We start from the raw sequence: 1242 nt of genomic DNA, 5'->3' as shown, positions 1-1242 counted from the left end.
CGGTGTGCCTTATACTGGCTTCCTACAGGAATCGGCTCCAGGAACGACCCTCAACCGCTTTGCGAAGCAGATGGACGCTCACGTAAACCGCAGTCTCGCCATAAGCAACGTGGTGATGGGGAAAACGGCGTCGCTTGTCGAAAAGGATATTTCGCTGAATACTATTGGTGCATTGTACAATGAGGTGAGTTTTTTTTATGTTGAATGAGTGTGTGTACTATATGTTTGTTTTGTGGGAAGTTTATTTTAAATTCTCCTTTTTTAAAAATTCTATCTATCTATATATATTTATTTTTTCTTTATTTTATATTTTCTTTACTTGTTTATTTTTCTATTATTCTATTTTTATCGTTTTTTATTCTCTTGGGCGGTGTGGGGGGGGAGGGGTGTACAGTAATGAGGAATTTGGATGTTTGAAGAATTTGGAAAGTTTAGAGGCATAAGGAATATGTAAGTTGTTTTTAACTATTTATTTATCTAAATTTTTGTGTTTTTATTTTTGATTGAATGGTGATTTCTATCCGTTAGATTAATTAAGATTTTTTCCCACTGAAATACGAATGTTGACCATTAAGTGAATTGAGAATTTGGAAATTTTTGATAAGGAATTGGGAACTTTTACATGAAATCATTCTGGAATATTAGACGAAAGTAGACTTTGAGGTTTATTAGGTTAATGATACATTTTTGAACGTGTTAAACGAACGGGGAATTTAGGATTTTAATGAATGTGGAATTTCGAAGTTTAAGATAGACTGGGAAATGTTTGGAAGTTTCAAACGCACGATGAATTTTTAAATATTAGTATATGTCAGTAAACACATAGCAACAAACGAGCCTAAAAGTAATACACGCATCTTCCCACTTTTCCTATATAGACAAAGAGCTGTCCTCTGTATGTAGCGTCCGAAAAGATTTTCAGTCATTCCAGCCTCTCCATAGCTTTCCCAAAGGGCTCCAAACTCAAAGCGAAAGTGGATCCTATGTGAGTATCCTACGTGTATCCTGCGTGTATCCTAGTGTGTCCTGTGTGTCCTGCGTGTATCCTAGTATGTCCTGCGTGTATCCTAGTATGTCCTGCGTGTATCCTAGTATGTCCTGCGTGTATCCTAGTATGTCCTGCGTGTATCCTGAGGCCTGTGAGTCTAAAGGATGTGTGGATGATTGGTTAATGTTGCACGGGAGAATTTTCTTTTATTTTAGTGATTTAGATGTTTGTTGGATCACGTGGTTCTCGTTTTG

At 36.8% G+C, this 1242-nt stretch overlaps 1 protein-coding gene across 1 annotated transcript in view; it reads left to right on the top strand.

The window, feature by feature from the left end:
* The window catches only part of LOC119594472 (glutamate receptor 4-like), a 4855-nt gene that overhangs the window by 2395 nt on the left and 1218 nt on the right, over positions 1-1242 (top strand). The window contains exons 2-3 of the mRNA XM_037943508.1: positions 29-184; positions 879-985. Coding sequence (XP_037799436.1) covers positions 29-184; positions 879-985 — 263 coding nt within the window. The remainder of the gene's footprint in view (positions 1-28; positions 185-878; positions 986-1242) is intronic.

Source organism: Penaeus monodon, chromosome 34 (genome assembly GCF_015228065.2).
Source record: "Penaeus monodon isolate SGIC_2016 chromosome 34, NSTDA_Pmon_1, whole genome shotgun sequence".
Taxonomy (NCBI): Eukaryota; Metazoa; Arthropoda; class Malacostraca; order Decapoda; family Penaeidae; genus Penaeus; species Penaeus monodon.
Note: the sequence above shows the minus strand (reverse complement) of the source record. Positions and strands in the feature narration are given on the sequence as shown.